The 24033-nt window shown below is 44.7% G+C and overlaps 1 protein-coding gene across 1 annotated transcript; it reads left to right on the top strand.

The window, feature by feature from the left end:
- The first annotated feature begins 4177 nt into the window (after positions 1–4177).
- On the top strand, positions 4178–16334 carry LOC101547355 (zinc finger protein 585A). The gene is made up of 3 exons (XM_055145309.1): positions 4178–4421; positions 6999–7125; positions 13514–16334. Exons 1-3 carry the CDS (start codon positions 4293–4295, stop codon positions 16330–16332), a joined length of 3075 nt encoding a protein of 1024 aa, XP_055001284.1. The 5' UTR covers positions 4178–4292; the 3' UTR covers positions 16333–16334.
- The last annotated feature ends 7699 nt before the right edge of the window (positions 16335–24033 follow it).

The following is a 24033-nucleotide window of genomic DNA, read 5'->3' as shown; positions in this document are numbered from 1 at the left end:
CTGAGTGCAGAGCCAGAAGAGTAACCCCTGAGCATCGCTGGGTGTGACCCAAAAAGCAAAATAATAATAATAATAATAATAATAATAATAATAATATGTTGATGGAGTTTTTGGACTGAGGAAAGGAGAAAAACACCTTACGAGGTATTTTGCCTGCAGGCAGTCAGGATGGGCTTTGGAATACCTCTAGGTAGTGTTTCCTTTGAACCTGGTTACCCCTCAGGCTTTTTAATGTTGATTTTGCTACCAGACAGTGTGTAGCCCACAGGGGAAGGTGGAGAGAGACAAGTAAGGGGAGACACTAGTGAAAAGGGGCAGAATCCAGAGAGCTGGGATCGAGGAATGAAGGGCAGTGTGAGACTAGAATGGGAAGTTTAGAGAGACTGGAACAGGCACATGGAGAGAATGGAATAAATGGCAACTGATCAATCAACCGGCTTGGCCTCATTTCCTCTTCCGTCTGCCCCATGTCCCGGGCCTGGCAGATGTTTTTTACAGGTGAGACTGGAAGGAGGCAAATAGAGACAAGATTGGAATAAACTACAACTGATCACCAACCAATCTGGTGACCTTGTTCCTTCCTTCACATGGTATGTATTCAAAAAATAAATACGAAAGCCCTCGGCTCTCTCTCTCTCTCTCTCTCTCTCTCTCTCTCTCTCTCTCTCTCTCTCTCTCTCTCTCTCTCTCTTGCCACCTGTGTTCGGTGGTCTCAGGCCACTTCCCCAACGTGGGGACAGCCAATGGCAATGGGCAGATGAAGGAGGGAATGAGGCCCAGGCTGGATGGTACCTATTGCCGTTATCCCAATCTCGTCTCCATTACTCTTCCTTCTTTCTTCCCAATCCTCTTCATTCTCCTTCTCTCGATTTTCCTCCTTCATTCTTCTCCATCCTTCTTCTAGATCCCCCAGCCCATTCTTACAGCCTTAGTTACATCCCAAGGCATGAGGGGTTGGGAATTACACATAGATGTGGTAATACACCTGTGTTCATCCTTCCCTCAGGGGAAGCTTCTTCTAGGACAAACTCTCTTTCAGCAGAATGACTCACCCAAGGGCACAATACCATCTATGGGGGGTTGGAGCGATAGCACAGTGGATACGGCATTTGCCTTGCACCTAGCCAACCCAGAATCCCATAAGGTCCCCTGAATACTGCCAGGAGTAATTCCTGAGTGCAGAGCCAGGAGTAACCCCTGTGCATTGCCAAGTGTGACACAAAAAGCAAAAAGGTACCATCTGTGGGTGGGTGTCTCCTTTTCTTAGTCCAACAAACATAAACATTCATAATATTAGTCATTTTGTATGGACACAGTAAGAGATACATTATGCTTATGTATCTCTTGGCGGCATTGCTTTCCTGGGGGCATCTTGCTATAGATCTCAGACTACAGTGCTCAGGCCAGATTAGGCTTTTCTAACCCTAGCAGGGTCCTAACATAGTTGTTACTTTTTGGATCATGACAGAATTTTTGTCCATGATCATGCTCTTAACTTATAGTTAAGTATTATGGTGCTTTGGCAGGCCCATTTCAATGCCAGGATAGCTCACAGCTTGCTCTGGGTCTATCCAGTCCCTTATCGGGACCCTGTTTTGGGGATGCTAGGAAGTAAGGGCAGCCAAGGTTTCAGTCGAGAAAACAGATACCCAGGAATGAATATTATTCAGAATTAATTAACTCCCAAGTTACAAAAGCATAATATTAACTGTCTTCTTGTGTCTATACAAAAAGGACATTGTTCTGAAGTAAAAGGACATAAGAAGAAGAGAAAGGCAGTATTTCACTTATGAATACAAGTCCAGTGTCCTCAGAAGGCTCTAATCTTATAAGTTAACAGAGTCTGATTAGGTGGAAAAGGTGATGGACTGGTAGGGGAAGCAGAGCATGAAGAAAGAGATTACAGATAAACAAAGGAATGGGAGTGTCTCAGGAGCATTGTGATGGGATCTAACCTGATAAACCTAAATTCCCTGTGGCAAGAGAGAAAGGACAAACCAATGTTATCCTACACAAATTACCTCAGATTTTGAGATGAACAGGATTTATTCCAAGCTATTTGTTACTGAAACAAGCATATTTCAGGCTACCTAATTCTGAAATGGGCCTCATAGTTAAAGCAACAATAAGCATTATATACATAATGCTCTGCCTTTGAATCTGAAATGAGTATACCTCATGCATGATATTTTATGCTGATTTTAGTATTTCTATGTCTGATACTGGTGCAACCTCTTATTGCCTAGTTCTCCCTCTCAGAGAACCTGGCAAGGTACCGAGAGCATCCTGCCTGCACGGTAGAGCCTGGCAAGCAAGCTGTGGCATATTCAATATGCCAAATACAGTAACAATGATGGGTCTCATTCCCCTTACCCTGAAAGTGCCTCCAATGTGGCACCATTGGGAAGAACAAGTAACAGAGGCTGCTAAAATCTCAGGGCTAGGAAGAATGGAGACATTACTGGCACCCACTCAAGCAAATCGATGATTAATGGGATGGCAGTTATGACAGTGATACAGTGATGTCTGATACTGTGATTTAACTAATTTAGTTTTCTTTTAGTCACAATTATCTCTGTTCAGGAAACTAATGGAATGGAATGGAACGAAGGTCTCCCATTTGCAAAGCATGCCAACTTTTATTTTATTTTATTTATTCTTAAATTGTTATTGAATATCTGTGAGATAGACCATTACAAAGGTGTTCATGTTTGGGTTTCAGTTCTACATTGATCCAATACCCATCCCTTGACCAGTGTACATTTCTCACCACCAAAATCCCCATTTTCCTCCCATCATCACCCAACAACCCCCCTCCCCTCAGTCTGCCTCTATGGCAGGCACCTTTCTTCTTTCTCTTTCTCCTTTTGTGGCATGCCTAACCTTTAAAATATCTCTTAGAAGTATTGTGATTTACAGTAAGAATATTTATTTGGGGGAGCTTGAGCAGTAATAGAGAGGATAGGGAGCTCGTCTTGCATTTAACTGATCCAGGTGCCATCCCTGGTACCACGTATCCCCATCCTGCCAGGAGTGATCTCTGAGTTCAGATTCAGCTCTGAGAAGTATGGGCATGATACCCCTTATAATAATAATAAAATAAGAATATTTGTTTAGACTTAGAGATAGGAGAGTGGTGGAATTTGTTTAACACCCCTTAGCCTGGAGCAGCCACAAAGCCAGCTCCCAAGCAGCACCTGATGTGACCTCAAAATGAAACAAAAAAGTTATTTTTATTTGATCTTTGTTTCTAATAGATTTGAGAACCCTGTCTAGTGCAGACAGAGGGAGAGAGATGAATAAAGTGAAGGAAATAGGAGAAAAGGGATGCTCTCCTGTACGGAACTTTACAAACCTCTGATGAGGATGGAGTAGAGTATTCTGATGACCTTGGGGGAGAGTAAGCAGACTTTTATATTGTCTTGGGCAGGAAAAGGAGAGAAGGGAACAAAGACCAGTGGAACCGACTGGTGTGGTTGGCTGTCCTGTTATCTGTAGGGGATGGATATGAGAAAGCATGGACTGGGCCTGGCAGCCTCCTGTTGCCAGTTGGGCCATGAGTCCTGTTTTCCACACTGGGGTCAAGGTGATCTTTGATTCTTGGAATATCACTATTTCATCTGCCAGCTGCCATTCGGTTTTATTGTAGACTACCCACTTGGCATAGAGTTCCGAAAAGCTTTATAAATTCGTAAGTAATAAAATAAACTAATGTGGGGCTGGAGTGATAGCACAGCGGGTTGGGCTTTTGCCTTGCACTCGGCCGAAGCGGGTTCGACTCCCAGCATCCCATATGGTCTCCTCAGCACCACCAGAGGTAATTCCTAAGTGCAGAGCCAGGAGTTACCCCTGTACATCGCCAGGTGTGACCCCAAAAGCAAAATAAATAAATAAATAAATAAATAATTAAAATAAACCAATGTGTCCCAGCTAGTCTAATTCATGACAAAGCCCACGGAAGACAGCATTCAGGACCTGAACTCTGATCTGTTCTGGTACTTGCTAGGGCCCTTGGACTACATTACTCAGAAGGTGGAGCGTGGTCAAGTCTTTGGGACTACATTGCCCAGAAGGCCACGCGCCAGGGCCGCGCTGCACCAATGAGGCTCCGGATGGGGCATTTCAGTTCCTGCGCTGGAGGCGGGCTAGGACTTCCGGCCGCTTCCTGGCCGCCATTTTTGCCTCCTCCTTTCCATCTCTAGATCCTTGAGAGTGGTCGGTGGTGATCAGGCCTGCGGTGGGCCTTAGTGGAGACTCGGTCTCCTCCGCACGAACCTGACTGAGGCCCAACAATGTCGCCCGGAGCGTCGAGCCAACTCCGGGATAGGGACCGTCGTGCCTGGAGTCCGTCGACTTCGTCAGCTCCCGGCCTCGCTCCTCGTCAGACGCGGATGGCGGTGGCACCGCGGGCCCCGGCACAGGTAAAGGCTGCCCCGGCGTCTCTGTGCCTTCACCCCCGCCAGCTTCCGCTCCCCGCGGGCACCGAGGCTCCTGTGCGGCCGGGTCTGCGGCTCAGGAGCGAGTCCCGGTTGGCGGGGACCCTGGACGGACCTCGCGGTGAGCCGGCTGGCCACAACGACTGAGGCGGGCCGCAGGGTTGTGGCGCCCCGTTAGGAGCGAGAAGCACGTGGGCTAGAGCCGGGCTTAAGCGTCGGTGGCGAAAGGCAGCGGCTGGGGGCTGCAGACGCGTTCCAGGACGCTTAGGTTCGCGCCGGTCACCCCGGACAGGAGCCTCCGCGGGACTGACGGACCCGTCCCGGGCTCCGCACAGAATCCCCCGAGCCTCACCGGATGGAGTCCCGGGCACAGAGTCGGGAATGAGCCGGGAGCACAGAGGTAGAAGGCGCGGGGTGAAAATGGGGAGAGGCTGCATTGAGTCCAGGTTTCCGTGTCCTTAACAGCCGGTGGAATCTGCTCCGGGGGTCGGGTCGCTCATGGGTAAAAATGTTACTCGTTTTTCTTCCGAGTAACACACCGTTGTCATTGGTCCTGTTCAAGTATTTTGTAGAACTGTGAGTGTAGACAAGGTGGGTAGCTTGGGCAGTGTAGCTCTGGAAATTGGGACAAGAAGTGTGAGGACGGAGACAACCAAGGCAGGGGTGCACAGTGGAAACACAGAGATGGGGCCTACTGTGCAATTTTCCTTTCTCCTTCTCACAGTTGTACAAGCAGGAGAAAAAAGGCAAAAATTTAGTAATAACATGTGTCTCCTGAGTATAAGGGAAACACCAGGGAATGTGTGTTTTTCCCCTTCTCCCTGGTGATTGGGGGCAGCTCTTGGTTATACTCTATATATTATGTGGTGTCAGAACGTAAACCTATGGGTCTAGAGCAATAGCACAGCGGGAAGGGGGTTTGCCTTGCACGGGGCCAACCCGGGTTTGATTTGTAGCATCCCTAATGGTCCCCTGAGCACCGCCAGGAGTAGTTCCTGAGTGCAGAGCCAGGAGTAACCCCTGTGCATCAACGGGTGTGACCCAGAAAGCAAAAAAAAAAAAAAAGAAAGAAAGAAAGAAACCCTAGGCCTTCCATCCACCCACAAATCCTGCGCCCTAAACTTTGGGGTGGGGGGAGAAACACCTTGGTTAGGGGCCTGAACAATAATACAGTGGGTAGGGCATTTGCCATTAGATCTCTGGCATCCCATATTGTCCCCTAAGCACCACCAGGAGTGTAGAGACCCCATATATACTCCTACAGAGCCAGGAGTAACCCCTGAGAATTGCAAGGTATAACCCAGAAAGCAAAAAAAAAAAAACCTACACACAAAAACCAAAACCACCTTGATTACTCTACCTTTTTGAGCCTCCAGCCTGTAAATTACTTTTCTTTCCCCCCTCCACCCCCCAAGAGGATACTGTGTTTGGGTCCCACTTTGCCATGCTCCAGGCCTATTCCTGTTTCTGTGCTCAGGAGTGGACTTTGCTGGTGCTCTGGGGTACTGGATGTGGTGCCCAGGATTCAGACTGAAGTAGGTCACGTACAAGGCAGTGTCTGACCTGTTGTACTATATGTCTGACCTTATTGCGTTGGGGTCACACCTGGCATTACTCAGTTACTCCTGCCTCAGTGCTCAGGTATCACTCCTCTGCTGGAGACTGATCATATGGGATGCTGGGGACTGAACCATGGTTGACTACATGCAAGGATGCGCTATATCTCTTGCATAGAGGTATGACTCAGTATAGATTTAAATTGTTGCTTATTCCATTGATAAGAGACAGATCTGTGGGGGCTGGAGCGATAACACAGCACGCAGCCGACCAGGGTTTGAGTCCCTGCATTCCATATGGTCCCCCGAGCACCGCCAGGAGTAATTCCTGAGTGCATGAACCAGGAGTAACTCCTGTGTACCCCTGGGTGTGACCCAAAAAGCAAAAAAAAAAAAAAAGATCTGGAGCAGATGTCATATGTGAGTCCCTGTGCCTGTCAGGTGACCATCAGGGAGTGGAAAGAGCAGTATTATGGCTGTTGATGGGAAAAGAAGTAAGTGCAGCCACAGAAATGGAAAAGCCTTGTTTATCTGCAGTTCAGTGTGCTTCGGGGTCACTAATACTGATGTAGAAATGGATACCTTCTAGGTCCTCAAGCAGCATTTGGGCATTTCCCCAAAATCATAACTGTGGGAGTACAACTGGGGGCCTCAGGATGTGGGAGAGGCACATCCTACAAATGTAGAGCACATTAAGAGCAAGTATGACCACACAGTTGCCAGTGTATTAGGGTTACAATCAAGGAGACCCCAGCAAAATTAGTGACAGGATGGGTGAAACCTGTTAGGGCAGTGTCAGAATTTGGTTGACATCTCTGTGTGCCCCCATTCTTGCCTATTGTTTCTAAGAGCTGAAGGAGACCCTGAGAATTCCATAGCATAAGTGGCACTAGGACCTGTAATTCCTTTGAGGTCTGGAGGAGGATAAACCTTGGGTAAATATGGGCATGATGAATTGTGCTTGCTAAGAGTGTATTGATGATGTCATCTGTTTCTATCTGAACAGGACAGCGTGACCTTTGAGGACATTGCTGTGTACTTCTCTTGGGAGGAATGGAGACTCCTTGATGAGAACCAAAGACACTTATACATCGATGTGATGCTGGAGAATTTTTCTCTCATATCTTCACTGGGTAAGATTTTTGACTGCCTCGCCAGTGACCTGGATGAGGCTTAGCTCATTGCTCCAGCAATTCTTTCTTGTATGTGAATCTTTGAAAGTGCTCAGTTCCCTGTTTTGTTTTTTTTTTTTTTTTTTTTGCTTTTTTTGGGTCACACCTGGTGATGCACTGGAGTCACTCCTGGCTCTGCACTCAGGAATTACCCCTGGCGGTGCTCAGGGGACCATATGGGATGCTGGGAATCGAACCCGGGTTGGCCGCGTGCAAGGCAAACGCCCTACCCACTGTGCTATCACTCCAGCCCAGTTCCCCGGTTTTTAGGGGTACTTCTTTGTGTTGCTGGAGCTGGTTTCTTTGCTTAGCTCTTTACTCTTTGCTCCAGCTTCAAGCCTGCTTTTTGTAAGCATTCAGACAAGGATTTACGGTTCTTGCAGTGATCCATCATACTTACTCTGAGTCACTGTGTCCAGATCCATATTACTTCTGTAGAACAGGCTTTAATTTTTTAGTTAACACTTTTTTCTGGTCTACATTTCTATATTACAGGAATATAGACTATAACAGTCACTGCTTACCTGAACCATTAACTACTTTATTACACTTCTGCACAATTAAAGTGCTTAGATTTCTTTTATCTCAGGCCTCTGTATTGTTGCGCTTTAAGAGTGTATGTATTTGGGGGGCTGGAGCAATAGTACAGTGGGTAGGGTGTTTGCCTTGCATGCTACTGACCCAAGTTTAATTCCTGGCATTCCATATAGTCCCAAGCACTGCTAGGAAAGTCTTCTGAATACAGGGCCAGGAGTTGGGTGTGGCTCAGAAACACAAACAAAAGGTTGCATGTATATGGTACAGAAGAGATGGTACAGGGGCAAGGTGCATGGGACTGATCCAAGTTTGATCCCCAGCACTCCATATGGTCCTACAAGCCCTGCCAGTAGTGACCCCGGAGTTTAGAGCAAGGAGTAAGCTTTGAGCACTCCCTTGTGTGACCCAAAAGCCATTGTGGATATTTAAGGTGTATATAAGGCCAGAGTGATATTACAGTGAGTAGAGTACTTGCCTTTCATGAGGCTGACCAGCGCCTCGTATGCTTTATGGTGACCCTCCGTACTCCACCAGGAGTGATTCCCCGAGTACCATTTTATGTGGTACAAAAGAACTGTCACTGTCACTGTCATCCCATTGCTCATCGATTTGTTCGAGTGGGCATCAGTAACGTCTCTCATTGTGAGACTTATTGTTACTGTGTTTGGCATATCCAATACATCATGGGTAGCTTGCCAGGCTCTGCCGTGTGGGCGCGATACTCTCAGTAGCTTACCGGGCTCTCTGAGAGGGGCTGAGGAATCGAATACGGGTCGGCTGCATGAAGAGGAACGCCCTCCCACTGCGCTATTGCTCCAGCCCACAAAAGAACAAAAACCAAAAAATAAAAAGTAGTGTATAGTGTGATGATTTCATATTCATATGCATTGTGAATCAATTACTATCAGTGTCTCACTGTATCACTGTCATCCCGTTGATTATCGATTTGCTCGAGTGGGCCCAGTAACTTCTCCATTCATCATAGCCCTGAGATTTTAGCAGCCTCTCTTTACTCATCCTTCCTACTGGTGCCGAATTAGAGGCTCTTCAGGGTCAGGGGGATGAGACCCATCATTGTTACTGTTTTTGGCATATGAATACACTATAGGGAGCTTGCTAGGCTCTTCCCCATGTGGGCAGTAAACTCTCAGGTAGCTTGCCAGGTTCTCTAAGAGGGAGAACTAGGCTATTGGATGTTGCTCAGCTGCATCATGGCAGCAAGCTTCCGGGAGCTTGGTTTTATAGTCTCTGGGTGTTGGCCGTTGATGGGATTACACAGTGCTAGGGGCAGTGTGACCGCCTAGCTACTGGAAAATGGGGAATCTGGGTGGAAAAGGCCCAGTCCCGATCTGACTGGGCTTGTAGATCTGAGCAGGCTTGGAGATCGCAGCCCCAGGTCTCGCATACATGGGTTCCTCTGATGGTTCCTTCTTGAATGAGGCTTGTCCAAACATGTGTAGAGTGGCCTTGAACATCGCTGTGGCTGGGTAAAATTAATTGAATATTTGTCACTTTTTTTTTTTTCTTTTTGGGTCACACCAAAAAGCGATGCACAGAGGTTACTCCTGGCTTTGCACTCAGGAATTACTCCTGGCGGTGCTCAGGGGACCATATGGGATGCTGGGAATTGCTCCAGCCCCTTGTCACCTCTTAAAGGTCTCTTACACCTGACTCTTCACTTACGGGTCACTTCTGGCAGTGCTTGGGGGACCCTGTGGGATGCCTAGGATTCAGCACACATCAGCTGCATGTAAGGCCAGTGTCCTACCTGCTGTATTAACACTCTAGCCCCTTCCTAGGGGCCTTGAGAGATAGTGCAGTAGGTGAGGTATACACAACCTAGGTGTGATCTCCAGAATCCCATATGGTTCACTGAGTGCCTCCAGGTGTAATTCCTGAATGCAGAGTAAGGAGTAACCACTGAGCATCACTGCTTGTGGCCCACCTTCCCCCTACTCCCCCCCCCAAAAAAAAATTAATTAATATGCTTAAGATCAGTCTAGAGAAGGACTCAGTGGGCTGAGTTCATGCTTTCCATATGGGAGCTCTGGATTCAATACCTGGTATAACGTGTTCTCTAATCACCTCCAGAATACTCCAACCCTCCAAAAAAAAAATCCATTCTCAGTAAATTTCAGTGTAAGATGCATCATTAATGAGGGTCACTATGTTGTACTTTACATCCTTGAGACTTTTTCACCTTAATGTATGAATATTTTAAATTTTTATTTTAATTTTGCGGCTACACTCAGCAGTGCTCAGGGGCCATGCCTAGTAGTTCCTGGGGGCCATATGCAGTGTCAGGATTGAAAGAAGGTTGCCATGGCAGCCACAAGCAGAAAAAGTTGTGTTTTTTTTCTTTTTGGGTCACACCTGGAGATACACAGGGGTTACTCTTGGTCCTGCACTCAGGAATTACTCCTGGTGGTGCTCAGGGGACCATATGGGATATATGGGATGCTAGGAATTGAACCCCGGTCAGCTGTGTGCAAGGCAAATGCCCAACCCACTGTGCTATTGCTCTAGCCCCGAGAAAGCGTATTTTCTCTCTGGGTTCTCATTGTATTCTTCAGCACAGAAATTGATTCTTCTTTATGGCTGCTTTGGTGTTGGTTTCTCCTGTCTGAGCTTCTAGCTAGTGGCTATGAGTATGATGCTCATAGCAGGGACTCAAGTCACAACTGTGGAGTCTGGTTCTGGAACTGGGTAAACGTGGACCAATTATACTTTGGAGTCTATGGCATAGATAGGGTCTAGGGTCTGGCAGCCTTAGGACCTGGAATAAATGAGTCTTACAAAGGGCTAACACTTTTTTTGGGGGGTGGTCACCTGGCGATGCTTAGGGGTTACTCCTGGCTTTGCCCTGAGCACTTCTGGCAGTGCTAAGGGGACCATATGGTATGCTGGGAATCGAACCTCGTTCGGCCGCGTGCAAGGCAAACGCCCTACCCACTGTGCTATCGCTCCAAGGGTTAGCACTTTTAAAACTTTTTTACTTTTGAGTTTTTGGTTCACATTTGACAGTGCTCGGGGCTTACTCTTGGCTTTGCACTCAGGGATCACTCCTGTGATGTTTGGCGCATCAAACTGTCCTCAGTCATATGCAAAGCAAGTGCCATACCCCCTGTATTATTTCTGGCCCAGAAAGGGGTGCCTTAACATGCTCTTTGGTAAGTCCACGTACTGATGATTGTTGATGAATTTAGTCATTTATACATACCCGGTGGTACTCAGGGCTTACTCTTTTTTTTTTTCTTTTTGGGTCACACCCAGTGATGCTCAGGGGTTACTCCTGGTGGTGCTCGGGGGACCATATGGGATGCTGGGGATCGAACCCGGGTCGGCTGAGTGCAAGGCAAACGCCTTACCCGCTGTGCTATCGCTCTGACCCTCAGGGCTTACTCTTGACTCTGCACTCAGGGGTCAGTCTTGGTCCTGTTGGGATTTTGGGGACTTGGTAGGATCCAGGGATTGAACCTGGGTAGGCCACATACAAGGTAAGTATCATATGTTCTGTATTATGGCTCTAACCCAATTGTTGATGACTTAATGGGAAGGTTCTTGTGAAAACATCCAGGTGTGCACACACTGTAACCATTATATCCTCTGTGGTATACACTGGAGGTATCTGCCTGTAGCAGGTTGTGCTGAGGTCTTCTGAGATCATGTCTGCTAGGATGTCTGCTAGGATCCCTTAGATAGCGAGCAGAGTATTTGTGAATGCCACAGTATCTGCCCTTGGAATATTTTGTAGAGCCATTGACCTCATTTCATAGCTACTACCAAGGATCTTTTATTGTTTGGGGCAACATCCAGTGGTACTCAAGCTGTTCCTGGTTCTCTGCTAGGGTGATCCTGGGTGGTGTTGGACCCAGGGTCTCTATCCCAGTCTCCACAATGCGAAGCGAGAGCTTCACCTTACATACTATTTCTCTGGTTCCTCCATGTTTTTATTTATTTATTTATTTGGCTTATATCTGACTGTGCCTAGGGTCCCCTCCTGGTAGGTCATGATCCACTAAAGCTGGGGGTCTCTAGTACTGCATCCTGTAGCCATTTGGTATGAAGATTGAACTTGTACTATTTCCTATCCCTTATACTGAGTGTGGTTTTGTCTGTTTATGATATTTTTTGTATTTTTGGGTCACACTTTAACTGTGCTCCAGGCTTACTCCTGGCATTGAGCTCAGTGATCACTCCTTGTGTGCTTGGGCGACCATATGAAGTTCTAGGGATCAAACCTAAGTGCCTTTACCCATGGAACTGTCTCTGATCCCCTTGTAATTTTTTTTTTCTTTTTGCGTCACACCTGGCTCTGCACTCTGAAACTACCCCTGGCAGTGCTCAGGGGACCATATGGGATGCTGGGAATCAAACCTGGGTCGGCCGTGTGCAAGGCAAACCCCCTACCCTCTGTGCTATTGCTCCAGCCCCTCCCCTTGTACTTTTTTTAAAAATTATTTTTATATTTCACTGTGTTGTGACAACAGGGCTCTATTGGTGTGGGGGTTGGGAAGCTACCCCCTAAAGTATTCATGGGACCTTGAGGTGCCATGGTTTTTACCCAGGACATTTGTTCACCCCTTTGAGCCATCTCTCTGCTCCTTCCCTGGGTTCTTAAGCCTTATAGGAACCACTTTTCTTTGTTAACAAATTGGTTTTTGTTGATAGTGAAGGTTGCTTTGATCAGTGTTACTTAAATCTCTTTTCTATATCTGTTGTGTGGGATTTGCTCTGGACATTGCTTCTTCACTTACCCTGTTTATCCTTATACCTCTATCACTATGTCTCAGATGTAGACTTAGGGGAAACTTGTATCAGAGGATGGCTGTTACTGCGGCCATCACAAGGGGGCACAGTCAGGATGCACTCCTGTGAATAGCCGATAACATCAATGTCAAGGCTGTGTTTTTAGCAGGAACTCTCCCATTCCTTCCTGTGATTGCAGTATTCCTTCCCTGTGGTTAATAACAGTGTTAACATTCATCATTTCATTCTTTTAGTATGTGTGTGCGGGGGCGGTGGAGGTGCAGGGGCATGGTGGTGGGTGGTAGTGCTCAGGGTTTACTCTAGGTTCTGTGCTCAGGGATCATTTCTGGTGGTCCGTGTGCCAAGGTTCATACTTTGGTTGAATGCAAGGAAATTACTTTATCCCCTGTACTGTCTGACCCTATACTTGTCACTTTTTTGGGGGGGTAGAATGGGAGGTGGGTAGACCAGGAGTTATTCAGGGTTTACTGCTGTGACTCTACTCAGAAATGACTCCTGGCAGTGCAGGGGGGACCAGATGGGATGCTGGGGATTGAAATCAGGTTACTTGTGTGCAAGGCAAGTGCCCTACCACTGACTTCCGGCCCAGGATGTCTGTCCATTGGGGCTGCACATTTCACCTCCCCTATCTCTGTCAGTGCTTTTGCTCTAGCATTTGCCATTCGTTGATCACATACTGAGATGATCACAAACTCAAAATGTGCGCCTGAATAGCAGCTAGCCCATTGCAATAGGATTTTAATAGGCTCAGATCTACTCAGCTACCCCAGCTACAGTACATAATATAGTGCAGGAAGGCAGAGACATTGGTTGCATCGACCTGCCTTCTTGCATCATTTCTCACTTGTGTCTCTCTTCTCTTTCTACTCTCTCTACCATTTTGTAGCCTTGGGAACCAGTCATGGATGACACTCAGCCACTCCTTCATTTAATTTCTAACTCATTTATGGAAAACCTACTGTAAGCTTGTTCCTACATGTGACAAATGTAGGAACAATCAGCATGAATTTGACCATTTTTTGTTTTTTTTCCCGGTCTACAGGCTGCAGTTGTGGAGAAGAGGATGCAGAGGCCCCTTTACAACAGAGTGTTTTTGAAAGCCTGTCACAGACCAGGACTTCCTGGCCAGCTTCATCTTCCCCGAAGACCCACTGCTGTAAGATGTATGGCCCCATATTGAAACACATTTCTCTCATGGCTGAGCATCAGGGAACTCAAACCAGTCAAAAGTTGTTCAGGTATGGAGTGTGTGCAGAAAGATTTTATTTCAGTGCAAAGCAGCAGCAACAAGAGAAACACATGGGAGAAAAAATTTTCAGAAGCATTGTAGACATGGCCTCATTTGGTGAGAATGGCTGTTTCCAAGAGTTACGAGAATCTTTTGCATTTGAGGAAAGTGGGAGCGACTCTTTGGCCATTTTAGGACATCTCCAAGAACAGAACACTTTAACTGGGGATAAGTCAAAGGAAAATATCCAGCATAGAACATTACAAGGCAAAAGTCCCCACACTTTGGAAGAATGCAAGAAAATCTTTGATCCCAAACATACACTGGCTCCAGATCAGAATGTTCAAAATGGACAAGAGTTTTTTGTGTGCAGTGTATGTGGGAAAACCTTCAGATACAAATTATCATTTATTATGCACCAGAGACTGCATAATGGAAAAAAGCTTTATAATTGTAATGAATGTGGTAAATCTTTTAAGTTAAGCTCAACCCTTAATCAACATCAAAGAATTCATTCTGGGGAAAGGCAGTGTAAGTGCAGCAAATGTGGGAAGTTGTTAAGCCAGAAATCTGCACTCATTTATCCCCAGAGATGTCACAACCAGGAAAATTGCTATGTGTGCGGTGAATGTGCAAAATATAAAAGCTGTAGTTCAGTGTTCATTCGCCATAGGAAAGTTAAGACTGGAGAAAAGCCTTATAAGTGTGGTGACTGTGGGAAATCCTTTACCTCTCTTTCTGCACTTAGTTATCATCAGAGATCTCACACAGGGGAAAGGCCTTATGAGTGTGCAGAATGTGGGAAATCCTTTATTTCTAAGCCTGACCTTCGTTATCATCAGAGAGTTCATTCTGGAGAAAGACCTTTTGAGTGCAATGAATGTGGGAAATCTTTTATCACTCGTACTGCTCTCCGTTATCATCACAGAGTTCACACTGGAGAAAGGCCTTATGAGTGTACTGAATGTGGGAAGTCCTTTACTCGAAGAAATAACTTAATTATACATCTAAGAGTTCATTCAGGAGAAAGGCCTTTTGAATGTAATGAATGTGGAAAATCTTTTACATTCAGCTCCAGCCTTCGCTATCATCACAGAGTCCACACTGGAGAAAAGCCTTATGAGTGTACTGATTGCGGAAAATCTTTTAACAATAGGTGGACACTCATTCGACACCGAAGAATTCACACTGGGGAAAAACCGTATATGTGCAATAAGTGTGGGAAGTCTTTTACCTGTAGCTCCACTCTCCAGTATCATCAAAGAGGTCACCTTGGAGAAAGACCTTATGAGTGCAATGAGTGTAGTAGGTCTTTTACCACCAGTTCTGCCCTCCGTTATCATCAGAGCGTTCACTCAGGAGAAAGACCTTATAAGTGCACTGAATGTGGAAAATCTTTTATCTCTCGCTCTGACCTTCGTTATCATCAGAAAGTTCATTCTGGAGAAAGGCCTTATGAGTGTAATGAGTGTGGAAAATCCTTTATTCGAAGAAATAACCTCACTTTACATCAGAGAGTTCACACAGGAGAAAGGCCATACCAGTGCAATGAATGTGGGAAATCTTTCAATAATAAATGGACACTTATTCAGCACCAGAGAGTTCACACAGGAGAAAAGCCTTATGTATGCAATGAGTGTGGGAAATCTTTTACCTGTAGTTCCACCCTCTGTTACCATCAGAGAGTTCATGCAGGAAAACGACCTTATGAATGCAGTGAATGTGGGAAATCATTTACTTCTAGTTCCACTCTTCGTTATCATCAGAGAGCTCATACAGGAGAAAGGCCTTATGAGTGCCGTGAATGTGGGAAAACGTTTACTTTCAGTGCTAGCCTCCGTTACCATCACAGAGTTCACACTGGAGAAAGGCCTTATGAGTGCAATGAATGTGGGAAATCCTTTAAAGATAAATCCCAATTCAATAAACACCAGAGAGGTCACACTGGTGAAAGACCTTATGAATGCAGTGAATGTGGGAAAGCCTTCATCCACAAATCTTCCCTCTCAATACACCAAAAAATTCATGATAGAGACAGGTCTTATGAGTGTAGGGCATGTGGGAAATCTTTTACCTCTCTCTCTGGCCTTGGTTATCATCAGAGAGTTCACAAAGGAGAGAAACCTTACGTGTGTGGTGAATGTGGAAAATCCTTTACTAATAGCTCAATTTTGATTCGACACCAGAGAGTGCACACTGGAGAAAGGCCATATGTGTGCAGTCAATGTGGGAAATCATTTACCAGTAGTGCCACCCTCTCTTACCATCAGAGAGTTCATGCAGGAAAACGGCCTTATGAGTGCAGTCAATGTGGGAAATCCTTTACATCTAGTTCCACCCTCCGTTACCATCAGAGAGTTCACTCTGGAGATCGTCCTTATGAGTGCAATGAATGTGGAAAATCGTTTATCACTAGCTCCAAACTACGTTATCATCAAAGAGTTCACACTGGAGAAAGGCCTTATGAGTGCAGTGAATGTGGCAAGTCCTTTAGAGATAGTTCCCAATTCAGTCAGCATCGAAGAGGTCACGCTGGAGTAAAGCCTTATGAATGCACTGAATGTGGAAAGTTTTTTATGCGAAAATCCACTCTCTCTCAACATCAGAAAGTTCACACTAGAGGAAGAACTTAGATGTGATATGAATGTGCAATTGTTCATTATAATAATATCAGAGAAAACTCCTGAAAGCATCTGAGTTGAATTTCATACATCTGAACATATCAGTGGGCATTCTCTACAGTTTCAGTTATGTGGGAAGGCTGTTAAATCATACTTCCTAGCCTTCCTAGGGCTCTTTACAGGCTTTTGTCACCACTGATTTGTGTGGCAAAAGCCATTTCACAAGTCTGCTCTCTGGCAGATCCCCATAGTGTACATCAGCATCAGTCACCTTCCAGTTTTCTCAAGAAAGCTAACTGTTACTCCATGTATTGGAGCAGATTTAACCTGAACCCTTAGGATATCGGCTTTATAGTCCCATATCGAACTAGGCATGAACCTGGATCAGTGTTACTCCAGACAGTATCATGTCTCAAGCTGACAGCTTGCAGAGAATAACTAACTTCTCCATGGATATGTTAATTCTGAAATTTTTTACCTTTCACTTTGGACCTGTTCAACACATTGCATTTATTTATACAATGATCACGGCCTCACCATTTTCATTCTCTTTAATCTTGGATGTTCTGTTTACCTTGTGAGTAATTTATTTTATTTTATTTTTTATTTTTTGGCATTTTGGGTCACACCCGGCAATGCACAGGGGTTACTCCTGGCTTTGCACTCAGGAATTACTCCTGGTGGTGCTTGGGGAACCATATGGGATGCTGGGAATTGAACCGGGCCAGCCGTGTGCAAGGCAAACACCTTACCCGGCTGTACTATCACTCCAGCCCCCTTGATTAAGCCTCTTAAAGTATGAAGGGGGATGGACAACTGTTACAAACTTCCTCCTCTGTCTGAAGAGGGACAGTATGATGGCAGAAAATGACTTGCTAACTGAACAGTTCTACTTTCTTGTCCATAACCTGCATGGCTCTGCTCTCTGCTTCACAGAAGGCATGAATGCTGCAAGTTTTAGGCAGCTCAGTGATCAGAGGAAGGGAAAGGTATGAGGAATTTTAAGTGTTCTTGAAACAGTACGATTACCCGCATTTCTCACATTTTTCAAGGCATGATCACTGTTGCAATACTGTGTCCCGAGTCCATGGTACACTTTTGCAGGATCACTGCTGACAAGTGGTCAGCACCAAATATCAAGTAAAGAATTTGTGGGAGTGGGATCAGAGGACATTATTGTCATCCTGATGGGATGTTTCTGTGACTGATTCTATAGGATCAGAATGTACCCAAAACTCTGGATCATCATGTACTGAAAACTCTGGACCTCCTGGCTTATTTATCTTGTTCCACTGAAGTCATTGTCAAAAAATAGTATCACAATTAGGGTTGTGGTTTTTTTTTTTTTTTTTTGCTTTTGCTTTTTGGGTCACACCCAGTGATGCTCAGGGGTTACTCCTGGCTCTGCACTTGGGAATTACTCCTGGTGATGCTCAGGGGACCATATGGGATGCCAGGGATTGAGCTCGGGTTGGCTGTGTGCAAGGCAAATGCCCTACCAGCTGTGCTACTGCTTGGCCCCTCAACCATTAGTTTTTGTGGATACATGTAACTGTTCAGTGATACCAGAAGGCATTAATACCCAGGAATGGAGGAGAGAAAAAAGGATTTGTAATCCCTACATGGTTTATGACCCAGTTTGTTGCCACTGAGGCAGTATTCTTGGTGTGAGAAAATACATGGGAAAGACAATATTGGGCTGTCAGATTTTTTTTTTTTTCTTTTTGGGTCACACCCGGCAATGCACAGGGGTCATTCCTGGCTCATGCACTCAGGAATTAGCCCTGGCGGTGCTCAGGGGACCATATGGGATGCTGGGATTCGAACCCGGGTCGGCCGCGTGCAAGGCAAATGCCCTACCTGCTGTGCTATCACTCCAGCCCCTGGGCTGTCAGATTTGTTAATTTTTTTTTTGAAAAGTTTGACTTACATGTAATAGCCTGCATATAGTTAATGTGTAATACTGTGTGTGTGTGTGTGTGTGTGTGTGTGTGTGTGTGTGTGTGTGTGTGTAATACTGGATATCAAATCCAGGACCTCCTATGTGCAAAACAAATACTCTACCAAAGTGTTATCACTAGATCTATCGCCAGGCAGCATTTGATGAGTTTTGACATAAACTGGAATTCAAGGCCAGGAAAGATGATAGGAGGTAAGGTACTTACTTGCCTTGTATGTTCCTGACCCTGGTTTGAATTCCAGGCACACCACATCGTCCCATGAGTTTTTAGGAATTACTCCTAAACATAGACCTAGGAATATATACTGATTAACACCTGGTATGGCCCCAGAATTGGAATGAATAAAATTTGAATCTTGATTAAGTCCATATAATGACAATATTTGTCAAGGTCTATTTACGTTGTGTTTTTTTTTTAATTTTATTTTATTGAATCACCATGTGGAAAATTACAATGCTTTCAGGCTTAAGTCTTAGTCATCCAATGCTGAAACCATCCCTTCACCAGTGCCCATATACTACCACCGAAGACAAAAAACAACCACAGTACACCTCCCATCCCGCCCCCCCGCCCCCCCCCCCCGCCTTGTAACTGATAAATTTCACTTTACTTTCTATTTACTTTGGTTACATTCAATATTTCAACACAAACCTCACCATTATTATTAGGAGCACCCCACTAGAGTCAGACCTGTTGTGAGGAGAAATGAGGTCGCGCGGTTTTGTATTTTGGTACTTTAACAACTAAGTCAAGGGAGATTTCTTCCGGATATTCGATCATTGCAAGCTTGTAAACCCCATCTGTGGTCGTCATAATATGGCGTCCCCACGCCCTTCATCCCTGGGAAGGGACAGGCGAGAGAGAGAAATACCTTTCCCCTCCCGGGCGGGCATGGGGTCGTGGCTTAGTTCTCTGGCTGGAGACAATCTGCAAGGAGCAGTCTATGTTGAAGTTGGTTCAGCTGGGTCTGGATTCACGCTCGTGCAGCTTCAGAGGAGCCGCACGCTCGTGTGGCCCCCGGGGTCACATCTCGGCAGTGGTGGGAGGCTACGTTGTGTTCTTATCCCACTAATTCATAAAATTACAGGTTTCCTTTCTCACTTTTCTTTAATTCATGATTGGAATTTTTTTTTATATCAAAGCAATATTCATCCTAATGAGCTCTTTTCGTGTGAAGCCTCATATCAGTGCCTTGTGGGTGCTGGAGTATTCCTGGCTCAATACTTATCACTCTTAGCAGGGGTCATTGGTTGTTCCAGGTGTTACTCAGGGATGCTTTGCTGGGGGACCAAATCCAAACCTTCTAGACATGAAGCATGGACACAAATACTGTATTTTCTCCCTAGCCAGTAGCCCTTTTTTTCATTGGTTTTGAATAATATTCCTAAATTTAGTGTATACCATGCTTAATTTATCCCTTCACACTTTTTTTGGTGTTTGGTATATTTTAAATTTTGAGTATTTTAAATCTTTTTTTTTTTTTTTTTTTTTTTTTTTTTTTTTTTTTTGCTTTTTGGGTCACACCTGGCGATGCACAGGGGTTACTCCTGGCTCTGCACTCAGGAATCACCCCTGGCCGTGCTCTGGGGACCATATGGGATGCTGGGATTCGAACCCGGGTCGGCCGCGTGCAAGGCAAACGCCCTACCCGCTGTGCTATCGCTCCAGCCCCGAGTATTTTAAATCTTGTGCAAACATTTTACTATTAACATTAAGTTTTTTTCTTTCAGTTTTTTAAATTTTGTCTCATTACAGGACTATCTTTTGTCAAAAATGTAGAGTGTAATGTCTGAGTCACAGGTAGATGAATGTTTAATTTTTGCAGAACATACAAATAAGGATCTAAAGTTATTATACTATTTTCATTTTCCAATGGTATTTCATTTCTTCAGTATTCCACTGAATACTTTTTTTGGCGAGTTTTCATTTTGGTCCTTTTAATTTTTGTTTCGGTGAGACCACTTTTTCTTTTAACTGCATTTCCATAGAGTTTCAAGGATAGTTTTTCAGATTTCACCTTGGAGATGTGTTTTGTTATTAAATTCCAATAGAAGGGTATTGGTAAAGTTCCACTAGGAAATATCTGGGCACTTTTCTACACTGGTTGACGTAGGGCTGGTAATGGTATTTACTTTGGTTCCAGGAGGCTCAGAGTGACAAAACAAAATATTTTACAAAAAACTCTATAGTTTTCTGTACTTTATAATTTGTTTTGAAAAATTGTTACTAATATCCTAGTTCTGGTTTTATAGAATGCCATGTAAATTAATGCATTTATTGTGAAATTTTACCGAATCCATGAATGTATGATGTTACAGCTTAGTTTTTATTTTTAATTTTTTATTGTGGTTTTTATTTAATATGAATGCAATAATGTTTCATGATTTTGATGAACAGAATTATTGCCCCTTCACAAAGATTATCTACTTTTCTCCTTACGCACTCTAGGTCACCTCTTTTTTCCTCACTTCCTGGCCTTATTTTTTCCTTTTAATCATTTAACACTGTAATCAACACTGAGAGCAAAACCATCAGTTGGTAAATGATCTCAAGAAAATAGTTTTTTGGGATTTGGTTTTGCTTTGGGGGCCACACTCATTGGTGCTCAGGGCTACCTCTAGATCAGTGCTTGGGGGTCACTTCTTCAGGACTCTTGAGATTATGCAGTGTTGGAGATCAGACTTAGGGCTCCTCCATGCAAATCGGGTTTATTGGTCTCCACAGCCCCTTCTAAGAAATATTTTAATTCTATTTGGGTTTGGAGCATGCTTTCGGAACATGGTTTTGGAACCTAGTGTTCAGGACTCCTCCTAGCTTTACCTGGGATAACAGGTGGTGCTGCCATGCTCTCCAGTCCATTGAGCCATCCCTCTGCCCCTCAGAAATATTTTTACTTATTTAGTACTAAAAAATCTTTTTCGGGGCTGGAGCAGTAGTACAGTGGGTAGGGCTTTTGCCTTGCACACAGCTGACCCAGGTTTGATTCCCAACATCCCATATGGTCCTCTGAGCACCGCCAGGAGTGATTCATGAGTGCAGAGCCAGGAGTAACCCCTGTGCATTGCCAGGTGTGACCCATAAAGAGAGGGAAAAAAATCTTTTTCTGGTGTCTACTTGCCATAACTGTGAAATTATATTCATAAGTTTTGCAAAACAATTCTGTGTTAGACAGCAGCAGTGCACATAGGGTGTCTGCCTTGCATGTGGCTGATGCAAGTTCTATCCCTGGCATCCTATTGTAATCCTGAGTCCCCATTACCAGGAGTGATTCCTGAACATCGCCAAATGGGGTCCTAAAACAAAGCAAAATGATTAATCCAGTTATTTTCTGTTAATCCAGGTATTTAGGTATTTTTCACTTATTTAAAGTAATCCTGGGGCTGGAGCAATAGCACAGCTAGTAGGGCGTTTGCCTTGCACGCGGCCGACCCGGGTTTGATTCCCAGCATCCCATAATGTCCCCCGAGTACCACCAGGAGTAATTCTTGAGTGCGTGAGCCAGGAGTAATCCCTGTGCGTCACCAGGTGCGACCCCCCCCCAAAAAAATGTAATCCTTAGGGTTGGAGAGATAGTACAGCAAATGACATTTGCCTTGCACATTATTACCCAGGGTTGATCCTGAGCATCACATATGCCAGAACCTGAGTGCAGAGCTAGGGATAAGTCCTGAATATTAATTGTTTGGCCTCAAAACCAAAGAAAGAAATGTGTCCTGTTCCTCTCTTGCCTCAGGAGTAATTCCTGAGCAGAGATACCCTTAAGTATCACCAGATATGGCCAAAAATTCCCCCTTCCCCTCCAAAAAAAGTCATCCTTAGGCCTGAGAGATAGTACAGTGGATAGGTTGTTTACCTTGTATGTGGCCAATCCGAGCTTGATACCCAGAATAACAAAAGTAATTTTTTCCCTCCTAGATACTCAGAAAAGATGCAGTGGAAGTTTTTGTTGTTCTAAGATTTTGTAGTCACACCTAGAAATTCTCAGGAGCTATTCCTGGGGCCATGCCTTGGATTAAATTGAACTCCTGCAGGCAGAACAGTACAAGTTTTATATAAGTGAATAGTGTGCGGGGTGGGGAGATGTATTTTGGGTCTCACCCAGCAATGCTCAAGACTTACTCCTGGTTGTGCATACAGGGGTCGTTCCTGAAGGGCCCAGGGGACCATAGAGGTTGCTGGGGATCAATCGTTTGGGGGTCATCTGCAATGCAAGTGCTCAACCCTTGTACTATTCCTCCAGACCTGTTTCTGAAAATGTTAATAAAATGCTTACAGCATTGCTATTTACTTGAATTGTGTGTTTATAATTATCTTAAAATAACTTTTTCAGTATTAAAATAACTATTTCAAGTGATTTAAAAAGAATTCTTAGCTGTAGAGAAACCTGAAAGAAAAACAAAAATACACTTACTGGGATCAGAGGTTTGGGTTAGTTGCTTGCCTTGCATGCCCATACTGCTACTTGGTTTGATCTTTGGTACCATGTGAGTGATATCTCACCACAGTGTCAGGGGGAAATTGAGAAACCTCCAGGTATGGTGCAAAATTAAAAAAAAAAAAGTACAATAGGAAAGCTCACTAGCAAGCCAGAGAAGGTACATCCTGTAAGGCATTTTCCTTCCAAACAACTGACCAGGTTTGGTCTCCAGAACTTTCGGAGTTAGCACAGAGCAAGGAGTAACACAGCTGGTTTGGCCAAAATCTAAACCCAAAAACAAACAGCATTCTGGAAGAACCTGAATTAATGAGGTATTTTCTGCCTAGAACTCTGTCGCTGATTTGTAAGAGAAAGAATGGGGGGGGGGGTAATGTGCTTGAGAGATAGTCTGAATAAGGTGCTTTCCTTGCATCTGGCTAACCCAGGTTTGATTCCCGGCATCCCATATGGTCCCCCGAGGAATGCCAGTAGTAATTCCTGAGTGCAGAGCCAGGAGTAACTCCAGAGCTTTGCTAAGTGTGGCCCCACCACCCAAAAAATTGTGGGAGAGAGTACACACTCCTTGGTTGCAAGTAGATAACATTTGATTCCAGTACTACATAAGCGCCCCCCCACTGCCACCACCATGAATGAACTCTGATCACTGCTGCGTTAGCAGTTTCAGCAACAAAAATGTTGCTGAAACCCAAACAAAAATACAATGTTTTGTCTAATGCAGTGTTTTTTTTGTTTTGTTTTGAAGTGGGCTATGATGCCCACTGGGTACCTTAAATGATTAATCAAGTCTTATCTGGTAGCTTGGGATGCAATTGTGAGCAGTATATGTTTGCTTAAAGAAAGATTGTGCAGGGAGGAAGTAAATTTATTTTCCTAAATGGGAGCTATAGCCCAAATCAATCTCGGGAACCTTTGTGCTCATGTTAGTGACAATTACTCTAGCTGGAACTTTTCTTGTGATTTCGCTTTTTATAATCTTACCCTGTTACTCAATTGCCCCAGCTCATGGTCAGAGATCTAGTGAATGGTGACAATAAAAAGTTACAAATAGGACCAGAGGTAGTTGAGGTGAGGGGGCGTATAACCATGCAAGATGCTTTTCTTGTATTCCACTCTTCCAGGGGATGCTGTGGCTCCTCTCACAACATGTGGTCCCCTGAGCACTGTCAGGGTACACATTATGATCTCTTGGTGTGACCATGTAATTTTTAAAAGCCTTGATGCTTTCATTTTTACTTTTTTTACATTTTTACTTCTCATTGATTAGGTTTCACTTTCTTGGTTGAGTGATAATATTAATGCTTCAGAGTACGCACA

The sequence above is a fragment of the Sorex araneus genome, chromosome 8, assembly GCF_027595985.1.
Source record: "Sorex araneus isolate mSorAra2 chromosome 8, mSorAra2.pri, whole genome shotgun sequence".
Lineage (NCBI taxonomy): Eukaryota > Metazoa > Chordata > Mammalia > Eulipotyphla > Soricidae > Sorex > Sorex araneus.
Note: the sequence above shows the minus strand (reverse complement) of the source record. Positions and strands in the feature narration are given on the sequence as shown.